Source organism: Ovis canadensis, chromosome 3 (genome assembly GCF_042477335.2).
Source record: "Ovis canadensis isolate MfBH-ARS-UI-01 breed Bighorn chromosome 3, ARS-UI_OviCan_v2, whole genome shotgun sequence".
NCBI classification, from domain to species: Eukaryota; Metazoa; Chordata; class Mammalia; order Artiodactyla; family Bovidae; genus Ovis; species Ovis canadensis.
The window spans coordinates 14375366-14390539 of NC_091247.1; the positions used below are offsets into that span (position 1 = coordinate 14375366).

Consider the following 15174-nt stretch of genomic DNA (forward strand, 5'->3'; position numbering starts at 1 on the left):
CTTTCCTTTAGGTCAGTTACCCATGTGCTCTGTGGCATGTGTGTGTGTGCACATGTGTGTGTTAGGAATCTAATTTTACTTTTCATATGGATTGCTCAGAAACACTTTTTAAAATTGTGATAAAGGTCATCACATAAAATTCACATTCAAAATGGGTAAGCCGTGTTTAAGTGCACAGTTCAGGCCATTTAATGCATTCACTGTGCTGTGGAACCCTCGGCACTGTCTATTTCCACAGTGTTCATCAGCCCAAGAGGAAACCAAGTACCCACTTGGCAGTCACTCCGGAGCTCCCTCCCCCAGCCCCTGGTAACCATTTATCTGCTTCCTGTCTCTATGAATTTGTCTATTTTGGATATTTCCATAAAGTTGAGTCATGCAATACATGACCTATTGTGTCTGGTTTCTTTCACTTAGCATGTTTTCGAGGTTCATCCACATGGTAACATGAATCAGTATTTCATTCCTTTTTATGCCAAATAATATTCCACTGTATGGATGTACCAGGTTTTCTTTGTCCAGTCACTGCTTGAAGGACACTTGGATTGTTTCCGCTTTTCTGCTGTTATAAATAGCGATGCTATGAGCATGCCCATGCAAGGTTTTGTTTGCCCACCTGTTTCCAATTCTTTTGGGTTCAGCAATACTCTCTGAAGTCTATTCTTCCTCCGCTGATCTGTAGCCCCATTTCTGGCCTACACTGAGTGTCCACATGCTTGTGGAAACTCTTCGTAGGCTCCTTATTTAGTTTCCTTAGTCCAGTAATCCATCCTGGCACCAAGCCTATGCTGTTAGAGTTTCATGGTGTGTCTTGATATTTGGCTGAACAACAGCCCATGTCTCACCTCCCTGTTTAGTCAAGACTGTCTTGGTTATACATGGCCCTTCGCTCTTCCATTCAGGTTTTAAGAGCGGCTTGCCAAGTTACACAAAACTCTGCTGGGATTTGTTTTGATCATATAGGTTGATTTGCAGAAAATGGCTATCTTTGTGATGCTGAAGCTTTCCAGCACACACTCATGGCTCTTTCTCCTCCTCCCTAAAGACTTTGGCTCTGCTTGGGTCAAAGAGAGATTTGGCTCTCCCCTAAGTCTTCACCTGGTGAATTCCTCCTTCTTCTGGTCTCAGGGTCCCCTGCAACCTGTAGTTATCCCTCAGAGCCCTGATCACAAAGGTCCCCAAATCATTCATTGGGTGGGTCTTCTTGGTTTAATGTCTGGGCTGCAGCCATCCCCCAGGGCTACGATGCTACATGTTTACCTTGATATCCTCAGCTTGAAGATCAGGGGCTGACAGATACCGAGGTCCCAGTTAAGTATTTGTTAAAAGAATGAGGAAGGCCTTCTGGATGCAGAGCACTTTGGTTAGACCTAGAGAGGTGGGGAACAAAAGTTACCTAACTTGCCTCTGCTTCGGCTTTCTTTTCTGAAAATTGGGGGATGGGATTAGCATGCACAGAGGATGACATGAGCTGAAGTATGTGAGAGGCACCTGGAGCAATGCCTGGCAAGTCATCAGAGCTACCTGTGCTCATCTGCCTCATCCCTCTGTCAATATTCAGCCTCACACTCATGTGATTCCAAAGCCCTTTCCCCAACATTATCCCATTTTGATTTTGCCCCTACCATGAACTAGTCACCTTATTCCCTTTCAGCATATGACACAAAGTAGTCTCAGACAGGAAGAATGACTCATCTAAGACCTTAAACCTAGAAGTCTTAACCCAAAGCTAATGTGTGTAATCTTGAAGGTGTTTTACAGATCAGCCATTCAGTCAGTAGAACTGCCAGTTAGATTTTGAGAGTTATATGTTTGTGCATACTTGCTCAGTTGCTTTAGTCATGTCTGACTCTTTGTGACCCTATGGACCATAGACCACCAGGTGCCTCTGTTCATGAGATTCTCCAGGGAAGAATACTGGAGTGGGTTGCCATGCCCTCCTCCAAGGGATCTTCCTGACCCTGGAATCAAGCCCGAGTCTCCAAGATTGCAGGCAGATTACTGCTGAGCCACCAAGGAAGAACTAGATAGGCCTTCCCAAAACAAACAAATCCAGATCCAAAGTATTGACTTAAATTATTTTTATTTTATTGTTACTGAAATAGGTATAAACCTAAAATTAACCAGGAAGCTGTCATGCTCACACTCTATAAACCAACCGTAAAACCAAAACAACATTTCTAAGTAGATACAAACGCAACCTCAAAACAAATAAAATCCACAATAACAACATTAAATTAATGTGACTGGTGATGTGTTGCTGAAATCAAACCTTTTGCATTGAGTATAATAGCAGAGGGATGTTTTTACATGTTCTATTTCCTGTGTCCTGGTCTTTTGATTTTGATCACGATGAACTATCATTTGAGCCACTTGAATTACTGTCATAGTTTTCTTAAAAAAAAAAAACAAACTCATTTATTGTCCAGTTTGATGGACTGAACAATTGAAACAATGCATCCTTAGATGCAACAATGAAAACATGGGGAATGATGCACTTAGTATAACATCATTCGTATATTTACTGTGATACTCACCACTAATGAACTATTGCAAGTGAGTTCACCCAAGACAATAATGGAGTGGTTTGTGCTTTTGCAAAGGATGTATTGTGCTGATTGTCATGGAACACCTCCTTCCTGAGCAGCCATGTGGGGTTGATGATTCAATTCTCCCACCCATTTACTCTGCAGGAACTGTAACAAGAGGGAAAGGGTCAGGGCACAACTTTTGAAAGAATGACATAGTCCAAGGATACAACATAAACCGATTAGAACCAAATGGGACCAAAGATGATAACTTAATCCTCAATCAACAAGTGAAATGACACACCCAGAGGTGCCATGGCAGTTCCAAAGCACTGTTAAATGACCAAGGAGTGGGCCCGATGGCCCAAATCCTGGAACTCTCACCCCTTCCCCCAAATAGTTGGAATAATCCCCTCACTTATTAGCATATGAAATTACCCAGCCTATAAAAATGAAACACACCAAATTTCGTGGCCCAGTTTGCCCTCTGCAATGGCCCACACTCTCTGGAGTGTGCTGCTTTCTATATCTGAATAAATCCACTTCTTACCTATGACTTTGTCTCTCACTGAATTCTTTCTGCAATGAGACATCAAGAACCTGAGCTTCATTAGGTCCTGAAACCAGGTACTGGGAGTTTTGGCTGGGTTTGAGTTCCAGCCATGTGGGTTCAAGTCCCAAGCAGGGTTTTGGCTGGGTTTGAGTCCCAATCTGAGGTAAAAGTTTTCAGAATCATCAGGAACCTCCATCCTCCCAGGTTTCCAGAAGTCACTTGGCCTCCTGCAGCCTCTTATACCCTTCACATATTTGATCAGGGCTCTGTTCTTTTCTCATTAGCATGAAACAATTAAAATGATGCATCATACCCAGGCTCTGTGCCATTTTCATGGTGTCAAATTACAGTTTCAACTAGTTAAAATATTTAAGAAGCTAATTTCTTAGCCCCTGAAGTTCAAAGGCAAATGATCCCCACCAAATAAAATTTTGTGTTTTGCAGCAGCAAAATGTATGGTCTGGAGCCCAAGAAGTGAGATAATTGTTGTGGCTACCAGCATAGAACTAAGTCAGCCGGATGTGCCTACATCAACTCACCAGAAGTGAAATGTAGTCACGCTGGGCTCAGAAGCACCAACTTTGAAATAGTTTTTTTTGGGGGGGGGGATTTGTTTTCTAGTTCCGTTCTAAAATAATTCTAGTGGAGAACCACAGGGCCTGTGCAGAATTCTGTTTGAGGAACTCTGGGCCCGAAGACTACTAAGTCTGGGAACAAACCCTGGCAGGGCCGTCGCTAGGTGCCCAGTGACCAGCCCCTCCCATGCGGAGCTCAGGATGTTTGGGGGCTCCAGCGAGAGCGGCTCCGGGCTGCCGGCCTGTCGCTGTCATCTGCACCCTTCCTTCCCCAGGAAACAAACAGTGGATCAGACCTCCCAGGCTCTCCTCTTCCCTCGTGTCTGGCGGGGCGCCAGGGCTTCGGGGCCCCTCCCCGCGGTCCTGGGTGACAGACCCCACCCCACCCTCCGATGCTCCGGGTACCCCCTCCGCCCCCGCCCCGCGGCCACCCCCACCACGCGCAGGCCCAAGAAGGCAAAGAGGCCCAGCCACCCTCACCAGGAATTGTCTTTTCCTTTTTTGCTGGTTTCAGGCTTTTTTCTGCCTGAGTGAAAATGAAACAAACACCCCCCTGCGCCGCCCTGCCACCAGACACACACGCGCACCGGCACTCGTGCACTAGCGCGCGGGGCCTCCCAGCGGCCGTGTCCGGGGCGGGACCCGCTCTGCACAAACACCGCGGGCCGGGCCGAGCTGGGAGCGTGCCGCCCTCTGCCCAGCGCCCGCCGGCTCCCTCGCGCCCCTTCCCGCCGCCCCGGAGGAGCGCCCGGCGGCCGGCAGACGGGAGCGCAGGCGGCACACCCCGCCCCGGCACGCCCCGCGGGGCTCGGGGGGGAGGCAGCGAGCCGACTGTTCCGGCAGCCGAGGACGCCGCCGGGGAGCCGAGGCTCCGGCCAGCCCCCAGCGCGCCCAGCTTCTGCAGATCAGGTGGGTCCCACGAGGCGCCGCCCCAGCCCCCTGAGCCCGCGAGCCCCCGGGGGGGCTGGAGCCGGGTGGGGGCGGCGCGACGAGGGGACGGGCCGCCGCGCCGGCCCTGCCCTGTTGCTGCCCTGCCCGTGTCCCCGCTTTTGTTCTGATCGCTCCCGCGGTGCCCAGCTCTGACCCGGTCTCTGTCCCATCCCGTCCCCGTCGCAGCCTCTGCCCAGCCTTCCGGACTCTGGCCTCTTGAAGGGCTGCGGGCAGGGCTTCCCACAGGGTCCGGGGGTGGTGGAGGCGGGAGAAGGCAGGCTCAGGGGGCGCAGGGCGGGACCACCGAGGAAGTCTCGGAAGGAGGGCGGGCTCTGCCCCATCTACGGGGCAGGAGGAGGAAAGGGGCGCCCTCGCCCTGGACAGGGTGGGAAGAGGATCCCTCCGGGAACGGGGCTCCTGGGAGGGCGAAGGAGGGGGCCAGGAACCCCCCAGAGCCGGGGCGCCGAGAGGGAAAGGTCGGGGAGCTCAGAAAGCCGAGGACCAAGCCCAACACCCAGCACGGGGAAAGTTTCAAACGTAGTAACTTTGGCAGCTACGAGGCCGGAGGCGTCGGGGTGATGGGAGGCGATCGGGGCCCTTCAAGTCTTCAGACCACCACGTTCCCACTCCAAAGGGACACCACCCTGCGTTTGAAAATGGCAGAAAAGCAGCTAAACAGAATGATTGCACAAACTCTTGAAAGGCGTCCAAGAAACAGTAAAGTGGAAAAAAATGTCAGCACGCAAGGAGAGAAAGCAGAGCGACTTGAGATTCCCATTCTTCGCGCGGGCCGGGGAGGGGAGGGGCTTAGACGCGGAGGTTTGTCCGCCAGCGCGCTCCTCTCTGCGGAGGCGAGACCCGAGCCCCTGCGGCGGCGTTGGTGGCTTTGCTTGTCGTTTGCGCTCCTCCTCAGCAGGCCTCGTGGCCTCCTCCGTTTACTTAGAAATGGGTGGGTCTCAAGGGGCCGGAGATGGGGCGGGGAGCATCTGGCCCAGCTGCTTCCTAGCTGGGAAACCCTTTCCCAGGGAGAGCCTCCGTTTCCGAGACCACGAAATAGAGACAGCTGTGAGTGAGGAAATGCCAAGGGCAGAGGGGCTGGGGTGGGTGGGGGGTCGCGTGCTCCTGGGGGAAGGTTGTGGGTGTTCTGTCGTCCTTCAGCACCTCTTGGGCCACACGAAGTTCTTTCTTCCTTCCTGGGAGTCATTTCTGGGTCTTCCTTGCCTTCCTTACCACGTTGAGGGGGGAGGGGGGCAGGTGCAGATTCTTAGTTATTGTTACATGGAACAGGTGCACAATGACTGAACGAGCTAGCGCTGGAGACGTCCCTCGGGTTCATCTGGTTATGGGGATTTCAAACTTTGCCCCTGAGAGGCCTAGAGGCCTGGCTCAAGGGGCACCATGGTGGGGGAGGGGAGCCTGGGCGGCAGGGCGCTGATCTTTCCCTTCCATCTTTCAAACAGAACCAGTTCAGGTCTGTCTTTTCCTCCTCTAGATACTGGGAAACCCTGGAGGCTGTTTTCAGTATCAGATTCTTCAGATCCAGTCTGATCTGGCCCATTTTGGTGTAGCAACTGAGTCTAGAGGTGTGCAAAGTGATTTGGGCAAGACCCACCAGTGGCCAAGCCTTGCCAGGAAACCTGTGTCCTTAGTCATTGGTCAGGAACACCTTTTCCCGGTACTGGTGGCTCTGAGCTTTTAGCATCGGCCCACCCAGACCCTAACACCAGGACCCCCAGGGCCGCCTCTCTACCCTCAGGGGAGAAACAGCCCAGGAGTCTCCTTCGCTAAGCTTTCCAGGCCTTCAGCAAGCCTTTCACATACAGTTTGGTTTCACAGGCTGAGGTCAAAAGAATTAGGTTCTCCAGAAACTAATCAGCACACTGCAGCTTGCTTTGCCCAGCCTAACAGGTGTCAACTGACTTTACCGTTGAGGCAATGTAGGCTGAGAGACCAAGTAACTTGCTGGTGGGCACTCAGTTCCTAAATTGCAGCTGGGATTTGAAAGCAGCTCTGTCTCTAAGGCTTCTGCTCTTTGCATTGCATCATCTCTCAGGATGGCTAGAAACTTATTAATGGGCAATTGTCATGGAGATTGAGGCAAGGGTGTGGGGAGAAAGACTGAAGGGGGACTAGGTTAAGGGAGGGGGCTGACATTTATATAGGTGCATTCATAGCATAAATATACTTGTATTTTAACTGAATGTTTTCTGCCCTGTGCATTTGTGGACACTCAATCACTAAGTCGAATTGGACTCTTTTGCGACCCCATGGACTGCATCCTGCCATGCTCCCCTGTCCATGGGATTCTCCAGGCAAAAATACTGGAATGGGTTGCCATTCCCTCCTCCAGGGGATCTTCCTGACCCAGTGATCCAACTTCTTTCCCGCTGAGCCACCTTTTCTGCCCTGTATATTCTCATTATTTTAGTTTTCATTTTCTAGATACTTTGCAATTATTTTCTTTTGCTAAGTTTTAACTAAAGTATAATTTTCATACAATTAAATTCACAGTTTGTAAGTGCTAGGTTTACCACGTTTTGACAGTTGTTTGTACTCATGTAACCATCACCCAAAATGAGATATGAGATATGAATTACCCAGGGACGGCGGAGCCTGGTGGACTGCTGTCTATGGGGTCGCACAGAGTCGGACATGACTGAAGCGACTTAGCAGCAGCAGCAGCAGCAGCAGCAGCAGCAGCAGCAGCAGCAGCAGCAGGATCCCATTTGTAGTGAATTTTCCTTCCACCCTTCCAAGCAACCAGTTGGTGATTTTCTTCATCACTGATTAATTTTGCCTGCTCTGGAACATCACATAAATGGAATTGTACTGTGTGTCTTTTTCATGTCTGGCTTATTTCATTTGGCACAGTGTTTGTTAGATTCACCCAAGTTATGTATATGATTGGTTTGTTCCTTTTTAACGCTGAATAGTATTCCATTTTATGGATATACCATCGTTGCATATTTATTCTCCTGTTGATGGATATTTGAGTTATTTCCAATTTGGGCTATTATTTCTTCAAGAAGTCTTTTGTGGTCATTTGTTATCACTTAGGAGAGAAATTGTGGGATCATAAAGGGTACCATTTTACATTCCCACAGCAAAGCATAAAATGTAATTATTCCACATCCTTGTCAAGATATGGTATTGTCCATCTTTTTTGTTTTAGCCTTTTTAAGTGCCTGGATAGTAGTATTTTATAGCTTCTATTCTTATGATAGCATCTTAAGAGTTCTTGGAGAACACAGCATGATCAGGGTGAAGAATATGAAATAAGATGCAAAGAGCCAACTCACTGGAAAAGACCCTGTTGTTAAGAAAGACTGAAGGCGAAAGGAAAAGGGGCCAGCAGAGGATGAGATGGTTGGTTAGCATCACTGACTCAATGGCCATGAATCTGAGCAAACTTGGGGAGGTAGGGAAGGACAGAGGAGCCTGGCGAGCTACAGTCCCTAGAACTGCAAAGAGTCCGACACGGCTTAGCGACTGAAAAACAGCAACACGGTGGAGGTCATTGGGAGGCATGACTCCTGGGGGAAGGGACCAAATGGTGGCTGGAATTGTGATTTTAGGAATAGGAATTTATGGGCTCAGGAAAGAGCTCTCTCATGTCAGAGTGGAGATTTAAAGATCTGGTCCTTGTACTCTGTAAATAGGCAAGTTGACTCATGCTCGTGGCTTTAAGTGCTAGCTCTGTAACAATCATCTTTATCTCTAGTTCAGATCTCTATTATAAGCCCCCAGTTCACATGTTTAACTGCCCTTTGGGTATCTCTTCTTGGATGTCCCAAAGGCAATGCAGACTGGACAACTCCAGAACAGAATTCATAATCTCCTTTTGGCTTTCTGTCAGGGATCACTAAATGAATAATTGTGCTACTTGCTAAGAGAATACAGAAACAGGAATGTCTGAGGTTGAGCAATGAGATACTGAATTTAGTTCCAAGCTAACTGTTGTGGAACAATCTCGGAAGATAAGGACTTGATCAGTTCAGTTCAGTTGTTCAGTCCTGTCTGACTCTTTGTGACTCGGTGAACCGTAGCAAGCCAGGCCTCCCTGTCCATCACCAACTCCCAGAGTCCATCCAAACCCTTGTCCATTGATTTGGTGATGCCATCCAACCATCTCATCCTCTGTCATCCCCTTCTCCTCCTGCCCTCAATCTTTCTCAACATCAGGGTCTTTTCAAATGAGTTAGCTCTTCACATCAGGTGGCCAAAGTATTGGAGTTTCAGCTTCAACATCAGTCCTTCCAGTGAAAACCCAGGACTGATCTCCTTTAGGATGGACTGGTTGGATCTCCTTGCAGTCCAAGGGACTCTCAAGAGTCTTCTCCAACACCATAGTTCAAAAGTGTCAATTCTTCGGCGCTCTGCCCTCTTCACAGTCAAACTCTCACATCCATACATGACCACTGGAAAAACCATAGCCTTGACTAGAGAGACTTTTGTTGGCAAAGTAATATCTCTGCTTTCTAATATGCTGTCTAGTTTGGTCATAACTTTCCTTCTAAGGAGTAAGCATCTTTTAATTTCATGGCTGTAATCACCATCTGCAGTGATTTTGGAGCCCAGAAAAATAAAGTCAGCCACTGTTTCCCCATCTATTTGCCATGAAGTGATGGGACTGGATGCCATGATCTTTGTTTTCTGAATGTTGAGCTTTAAGCTAAATTTTTCACTCTCCTTTTTCACTTTCATCAAGAGGCTCTTTAGTTCTTCTTCACTTTCTGCCATAAGGGTGGTGTCATCTGCATATCTGAGGTGATTGATATTTCTCCCGGCAATCTTGATTCCAGCTTATGTTTCCTCCAGTCCAGCGTTTCTCATGATGTACTCTGCATATAAGTCAAATAAGCAGAGTGACAATATATAGCCTTGACTCACTCCTTTTCCTATTTGAAACCAGTCTGTGGTTTCATGGTCAGTTCTAACTATTGCTTCCTGACCTGCATACAGGATTCTCAAGAGGCAGGTCAAGTGGTTTGGATCTCTTTGGATCTCAAAGCCATCTCTTTCAGAATTTTCCAGTTTATTGTGATCCACACAGTCTAAGGCTTTGGCATAGTCAATAAAGCAGAAATAGATGCTTTTCTGGAACTCTCTTGCTTTTTTGATGATCCAGGTCCACTCCTGGTTTGGGACCTCTGGGCTTTTCCCCATGCTGCTTCCTCTGCTTAGAAAACCATTCCCTCCTCCCCTAAAAACCTACTTACAGACTCCTACTCATCCTTCAAGACCCAGCTTAATCATCTCTAAGATGCCAGTCTCTTCATTCTGCTTCTTGCCCCCCACCATGAATTAGGCACTTCCCCACATGGATCTCTGGACATCCTGCAGTGCACACTCTGATACATTTGGTCACATGTCATATTCCTCCTTGACCAACTGCTGGAACCCACTGTGCACGTGACCACAGTGCTCTTTGCCTGGCTCACCCTGCTGGCTGAGAGTGGCCTCCACTGACTGAGTTTGCGCCTCTGCTGCCTGTCAGACCTAGAACAAAATACCTCCCCTCTGAGCCTGGGCTGAAAAGCTCTGCTGATAAAAAGCTTCATGCTCGCTCCTGCAAGAGGGAGGCCAGATAGGTCAGACTGGGAAATCAAAGAGTGATGTAGATTTGGACCATGGACTGAAGGCAAGGGGGTCGTCATTTAGTGTATTGAACCCAGAATTATTTATAAAATTCCTTGCAGTTTCTAAAAAGAGGAAGTAAAAGTATGTCATAGAAATCTCCAGACAAAGAGCTGGTCTGCTCAGCTTGTCGCAATGGGGGGTGGAGGCGCCAGACCCTCGGCTACCTCTGGTCAGACCTGGCTGCGGCTCTTGCTGGCACTGTGCTCCAACTTTGTTGCCAGATAGAGTTTCCTAAAGGAGAGGTGGCGAGGGCAGTGGGGTGGGGACCTGAGGTGCGTGTTTACATGTTGTGTCCGCGGGGAAACTGCATGCAGGGGTTCTCCAGGGATCTGGGTGTAAGGGCATATGCTTCCTGCAGGGTGTGTCTCGGGCCATGTGTGGTGAGCAGATGTGAACGGCAGGATAAAGCATGGAGTTGCTCCCCGGACTGGGTCCTAACTGGAGAGTGAGTGAGCTGAGACAGAGGGGGCACATGTGGGAAGGCAGAGGGAGAGAGGATGTCTAGAAGGATATGGTCAAGAGGGTTGCATGGCTGAAAGGCTAAGTAGAGGACGGGGCCCTGGAAGGGGTCAGCTGGTTGTGGGTTGACTGCAGGACCCTGATGGGAATGGAAAAATACTATAGCGTTGTTCTTCCTGGCCAGTTAGATAAGTGAGGTCATATATCCACTTCGCTTGAGGCTCACGAAAGCCCTGTGAAGCTGGCAAAGCAGGAATTATCCTCCCATTTTATGTGTGGGGAAACTGAGGCTTAGAGTTTTGATTTTTTGGCCAAAGTTTCTCAAGAATGAAGTGAAAGAACTGAGGCATGAAAGCCTAGTCCTCACTCCAAATATAGTTTAACTTGGAGATCCTGGTGGGCTGTGGGCAGGGGAAGTGAAGGTGATTCTAAACAAAGGGGCAGGCACGGGCTGGGGAGCAGATCCATTCCCAGCCCAAGAGAGGGCTCCTGCCTAGCATTGCCCAGCCCGGAATTAGCCTGAGTGCAAAGTAGCTGCTGGAAGAGGGTGGAGAGAGAGGCCAGGTCTTGTGATTAGTTCTTAAAGAAAGTTCGCAACTCCATCCCAATCTGGGTGTCTTATCTTTCAGAGCCTTACTTTAACATGCCCTGGTCTTGGCCACATGGGGCAGGGGTTTGTCAGGGCAAGTGATCAGGATGGGCTTCTTGGAGGAAGTGACCTTCCAACTGGTGGGTGGCCAAGGTGGGTGGGGGTGGAGTCACTGAAAAGAGCTCTGAGCTGAAAGTGAGCTGATCTCGCTCCACAGGCCGTGGAGACTGCCGGAGCCTCAGTTTCCTTGTTAACAAAATGGTTTGAGGCTGTGATCCAGGACACTTCCCTTTGAGCACTATCTGCTGTTAAACAAAAGGCAGACAAGTCCAAAGCCACAGGAAATGAACATTTCAAACTAAAAATGTGCCAGGGAGAAGTAGCTGCTGAGGTGTACAGAGAGATCCCAAGCTTTGAGCTTCCCACCTGTGAATTTGAGTACCAGGAACTGTGGTTCTGAAAGATGCACCTCTTGCCAAGATTCATGCTTTGAATCAGATCTTATCCAACATTCATCGGGCCACCAGATCTTCATTTACTCCTGGTCAGAGCATCCAGAATGCACTCAGCATCTCTGCTAGACACACCTGAGATTGGCAGTGGACAGAGAGGTACAGTCCCCCCACTGCTTCCCTGCAGAGATGGAAGTCAGCTTGGGAGACAGTCATTAAATAGCCAGCTGCACAGAGGGAGCCATGGCGGAGAAGCACGGGAGGCAAGGAGGGCCGGGCGGGGGGCAGGGGTCTGTACCTGTCAGGGCAAGTGATCAGGAAGGGCTTCCCAGAGGAAGTGACCTTCCAACTGTGGCCTGCAAGATTCGGAGGCTGAAGAGGGAAGAGTGTTTCGGGCAAAGGTAGGAGGCCCTGAGAAACAGTCATCCTCATCTTCTCCAGGGCTGTTCCCGAATCCAGATGGCCCTGGTGTCTGGAGGGGCACCGAGTGGGGTAAGCTGCCCAGCGGGGTGACGTTGTATTTGGCAGCAGCTATGTGCAAAAGTGCAGCTGTCCTTTCTCCTCTGTCAGGGAAACCACGAGTCCTCAAGTGGCCAGCCAGCTGTCCCCAAGGGGAACTTGCCTGGCATTTGCAGGGAAAGACAAGACAGTTCACAAAATCAACGGTGAGGTTTACTTTAAGGGGAACATGGCCCCCAGAGAGCAGGGACGGGGTCTGGATGCTCTAGCTTGATCTACACTTGTCTGTATGTTGGCGTTTTGTATGGCAAACTATTTTCACATGTTAGCCAGAGCTGTGCAGAAGGGGGGTGTGTGCAAATTAATTGAGTGCTTAGGAATTCATTCCCTGGCATGAAAAAGCTCCCTGAATGTTTGAGGCTGATGTATTGAGAAACGCAGGAGAATCCGTGGCTGCAAGCAAGGGATGAAGCTTCTAGCTCACTGAGGCAGAGGAGGCGTGTGTGTTGGAAGGATTTTTTGCTGTTGTTCATGGTATCCCTGAGGAAGCTGGAAAAGCAAGCTGCCCAGAACTAGTAGAAGTTGGGCAACAGACAGCACACTTAGGGTCTTCCAACAGGAGCTAATTGTAGTTTTTGCTGCCACTGGAGCCTCTGTAACATTTCAGTGGCATCTGAGCCTCGGTGCTTCTTCTTTAGGACACAAAGCTACTAAGTGACCATGCTGAGGTCACTCTCCTGCATTCCAAGTCCAGATGAATGGCCGGGGGAGGGTCTAGGTCATTCCATTCTGGTGGAGGAAGAAGGGTCCTGATGATAAGCTGAGAAGTCACAAAATGCTCCCAAGCTGCCAAGGATTGGGGTCCAGTAGTGCCATGAAATCCTACATGTCTAAGCAGAGTCACAGGGCCATACCTACCAGAGGGAAAAGTGTTCTGGGGAGCTTTCAGAGGGGCAGCTTGCCCTTGGTCAAGTTATGGAGCCCCTGAGCCTCAACGTTCCCCTGTGTAAAATGGGTCGACGTGGATTTGAGAGATAATCTATGTGTTTAGTGCCTGATATGGTGCTGCTGCTGCTGCTGCTGCTGCTAAGTCACTTCAGTCGTGTCCGACTCTTAGCAGGCTCCTTCGTCCACAGGATTTTCCAGGCGAGAGTACTGGAGTGGGGTGCCATTGCCTTCTCCAGACGTGGTGCTAGTGAGTGGCAACTACTGTTACCATTATTATTAGTAGAAGTGATAGTAACTTCATTCTGCTGTTAACCAGTGCAGTTATATTCCTGAAGGAAGAAACTCAACGTATGAAAATCTAGAGGAATTAAGAAGTGACCACACACATTTATACAAACAGGTTCTCTGCAGGGTGTTCCTTTAAATTTTTACCTTCACAATAGACTTATGATAAGATTTAATGTGTCAAATAAATAAACAAACGAAGGAAGGAATGAATCACCATCCCACGGGCCCTCCTTAAATACTACTGTTGAAGAGAACAATTTTTTTCCTGGGACTGACAGATCTGTTTGAAGATCCTGGATTAGCTTCCTCACTGTGGAAGCCTTAAAAAAGGAAGAGGGAAGTTGATTGCCTCAGGACTGGAGGCACCGCCCCCACATACAGCCCCGGGAGAATTGGACTACACTGCCACACTCTCTCCCTGGAAAAACAGACTTCCACAAACACGGAAGGCCAGGATTAGAGCTGGAGGTCACGGTGTGCCCGTAAATGTTTCATGACCAGCTGAGAAATGAAAGCTCAGGGACTTCCCTGGCAGGCCAGTGGTTAGGATTCTGCACTCCCGCTGTAGGGGCACGCGTTTGATCCCTGGTTGGGGAGGCAAGATCCTGCAAGCCATATGACGGGCCGAAACAGCAACAGAGACCCTGATATGTCACGTTTGCCAGTTTCCATAGTAGAAATATTTCCACCATGAGTGGGGAGCATGGTGCTAGAGCCTGTTCTCCACTACATCTAGATACAATAGGTATGAATAACCTTGAGTATAGCCTGTAGGGAAACAATTAGGAAGTGATGAGTTTTGATGACTGCCTTTGATCTGACTACATTTCATTTAGTCTTGAGTTTATAGAATTTAATTTTTCATAGTGACTGTGTTTAACAACTTGCTCGCCAAGTTCCTGAAAATTTAACGACTGGCTCTTGCATGAGCCAGCTCCAGCGTGCTGCTGGCTGCAGAGGTCCTTGGGGACCCTAGAGGACCCAGTGAAAATTGATCGTCCCCCGAAACATGTTTCCCCTACCCTGAGGCAGTCTCTGACATGCCAGCCTTCTATTTGCTTTATTACCCTTGTCCCCACCTGAAACTATGTCTTTAATGACTTGTTAATTATTATTGATTTGTTTATTTGTTTACCAACTAGAATGTGAGCTCTGTGAGGACAAAGGCCTTCTTGGGTGGTTCATCTCTGAATCCCCAGTGCTGAGAACACCGCATGCGTGCAGCTGCCCCTCAATAGCCATGGATCGAATGCATGAGCAGAGACAGGGCCAGAAGCCTTCAAGGGTTCAAATCTTGCCTCTGCTACAAAGTGCATCTTAAAAAAAAACTGGAGTGTAGTTTTACAGTGTTGTGTTAGTTTCAGCTGTACAGCAAGCAGATTCAGTATATTATACATATATATTCAAATTCTTTTCCCTTGTAGGTTATTAAAAGATATTGCATAGAGTTCCCTGTGCTATTCAGTAGGTCCTTATTGGATGTTTCAAATGTGTGTGCGTGTTAGTTGCTCAGTTGTGTCTGACTCTGCAACTCCATGGACTGAGAGCCCGCCAGGTTCCTCTTATCCATGAAGTTCTCCAGGCAGGAATACTGTAGTGGGTTGCCATTCCCTTCTCCAGGGGGTCTTCCCAACCCAGGGATTGAATCCAGGTCTCCTGCATTGCAGGCAGATTCTTCACTATCTGAGCCACCAGGGAAGGCCCATCTTATATATAATAGTGTGTATATGTTGATCCCCAAAGGGTGCATCTT

General features: G+C 48.9%; 1 protein-coding gene and 1 long non-coding RNA gene across 6 annotated transcripts in view; one reads left to right on the top strand and one right to left on the bottom strand.

Annotated features, from left to right (window-relative positions):
• Positions 1-2066: 2066 nt before the first annotated feature.
• Positions 2067-4558, bottom strand: LOC138435448 (uncharacterized). The gene is made up of 3 exons (XR_011255108.1): positions 4137-4558; positions 2538-2696; positions 2067-2394 (listed from the first exon to the last, which is right to left on the bottom strand). It is a non-coding gene; the product is annotated as an uncharacterized lncRNA (long non-coding RNA).
• GGTA1 (glycoprotein alpha-galactosyltransferase 1 (inactive)) overlaps positions 3170-15174 on the top strand; it is a 72581-nt gene continuing 60576 nt past the window's right edge. Inside the window, exon 1 of one of the 5 annotated variants that reach the window (XM_069580134.1) lies at positions 3170-4565. In XM_069580134.1, the coding sequence (XP_069436235.1) occupies positions 4193-4565 (373 nt within the window). In that variant the 5' untranslated portion in view covers positions 3170-4192. Of the gene's footprint in view, positions 4566-5378; positions 5652-15174 lie in introns of those variants that run through there. The other 4 variants (XM_069580138.1, XM_069580137.1, XM_069580135.1 and 1 more) reach the window with 4 other exon arrangements.